Genomic DNA, 1,043 nt, shown 5'->3' with positions numbered 1-1,043 from the left:
CAATCTCCTGCTTCAGCCTCCCAAGTAGCTGGGACTACAGGCACCCGCCACAACACCTGGCTAGTATTGCTATTTTTTGTAGAGATGGGGTCTCACTCTTGCTCAGGCTGGTCTTGAACTCCCGAGCTTAGGTGATCTAGCTGCCTTGGCCTCCCAGGGTGCTAGGATTACAGGCGTTGGCCACAGCACCAGGCTGGCATTAAAAAGTCTTTTATTATTTTTGTGCTTTACTAACTTTTTAGTTACTCATTTTGTTATTATTCTGTAGCAACACAACACTCACTTCCCCATTTATGTCTTCCTGTGCATTTTGTGGTATGTTTTAATTCTGCATTGGTGTGCCGTCTGGGTCTCACAAATCCCTTTAACGTCAGAGACTCTTTGAGTTCAACTGTTCATTTGTTAGATGTTCAGTGGAACAAAGCCTATGAGTAGTGTTATTCAATTTGAATTTGACTTTACTCTTTCTTTAATTGCAATTTTTTTTGCAAGTTGTTGAGACTAATTTTACATATTCTTTATATTTTGTACCATGTTTTTAAATTATGTAATCTTTAAAGGTGCCATTTATATGGTTCATAAACTAATTGCATTTTTTGTGTTAACAGACGTTTATTGGGGACATCCTCTTGCTTGTTAATCCATTCAAGGAGCTTCCCATTTACTCTCCTATGGTGAGTGTAAAATTTTAAGCATCATTTAATTATGCAGAGTGACATTCATGAGGCATACAATACTTGTATAAATGACTGACAGAGAAAGGAGAAAAACCAGTAAAGCAAATTTCTCAAAATTGTTTAGAATTTTTAATTGAATGATTGTATTATAGTGACTTTAATTTATTTTGAGGTAATTTGGAAAATCGTTTTTTTTTTCAAAATTTTCTTTTGTTTTTTCCCCGGTTTTGCTTTATTAAAAAATTTAAAAAAATTTCCTTTGCTCTAAAAATGTGTAATTTTTCTGTGATTGTGGTCATAATTTGATAGACTTCTAAAATTAAATATAATACTATTTTCCATAACTTGTTGACTAATTCAGATCAG

The 1,043-nt window shown here is 33.9% G+C and overlaps 1 protein-coding gene across 1 annotated transcript in view; it reads left to right on the top strand.

The window, feature by feature from the left end:
* The window catches only part of MYO16 (myosin XVI), a 407,489-nt gene that overhangs the window by 95,625 nt on the left and 310,821 nt on the right, over positions 1 to 1,043 (top strand). The window contains exon 8 of the mRNA XM_003800011.3: positions 609 to 674. Coding sequence (XP_003800059.2) covers positions 609 to 674 — 66 coding nt within the window. The remainder of the gene's footprint in view (positions 1 to 608; positions 675 to 1,043) is intronic.

Source organism: Otolemur garnettii, unplaced genomic scaffold (assembly GCF_000181295.1).
Source record: "Otolemur garnettii isolate 467f Iridium unplaced genomic scaffold, OtoGar3 scaffold00161, whole genome shotgun sequence".
In the NCBI taxonomy this organism is placed as follows: domain Eukaryota; kingdom Metazoa; phylum Chordata; class Mammalia; order Primates; family Galagidae; genus Otolemur; species Otolemur garnettii.
This window is presented reverse-complemented; position numbering and strand designations above follow the sequence as displayed.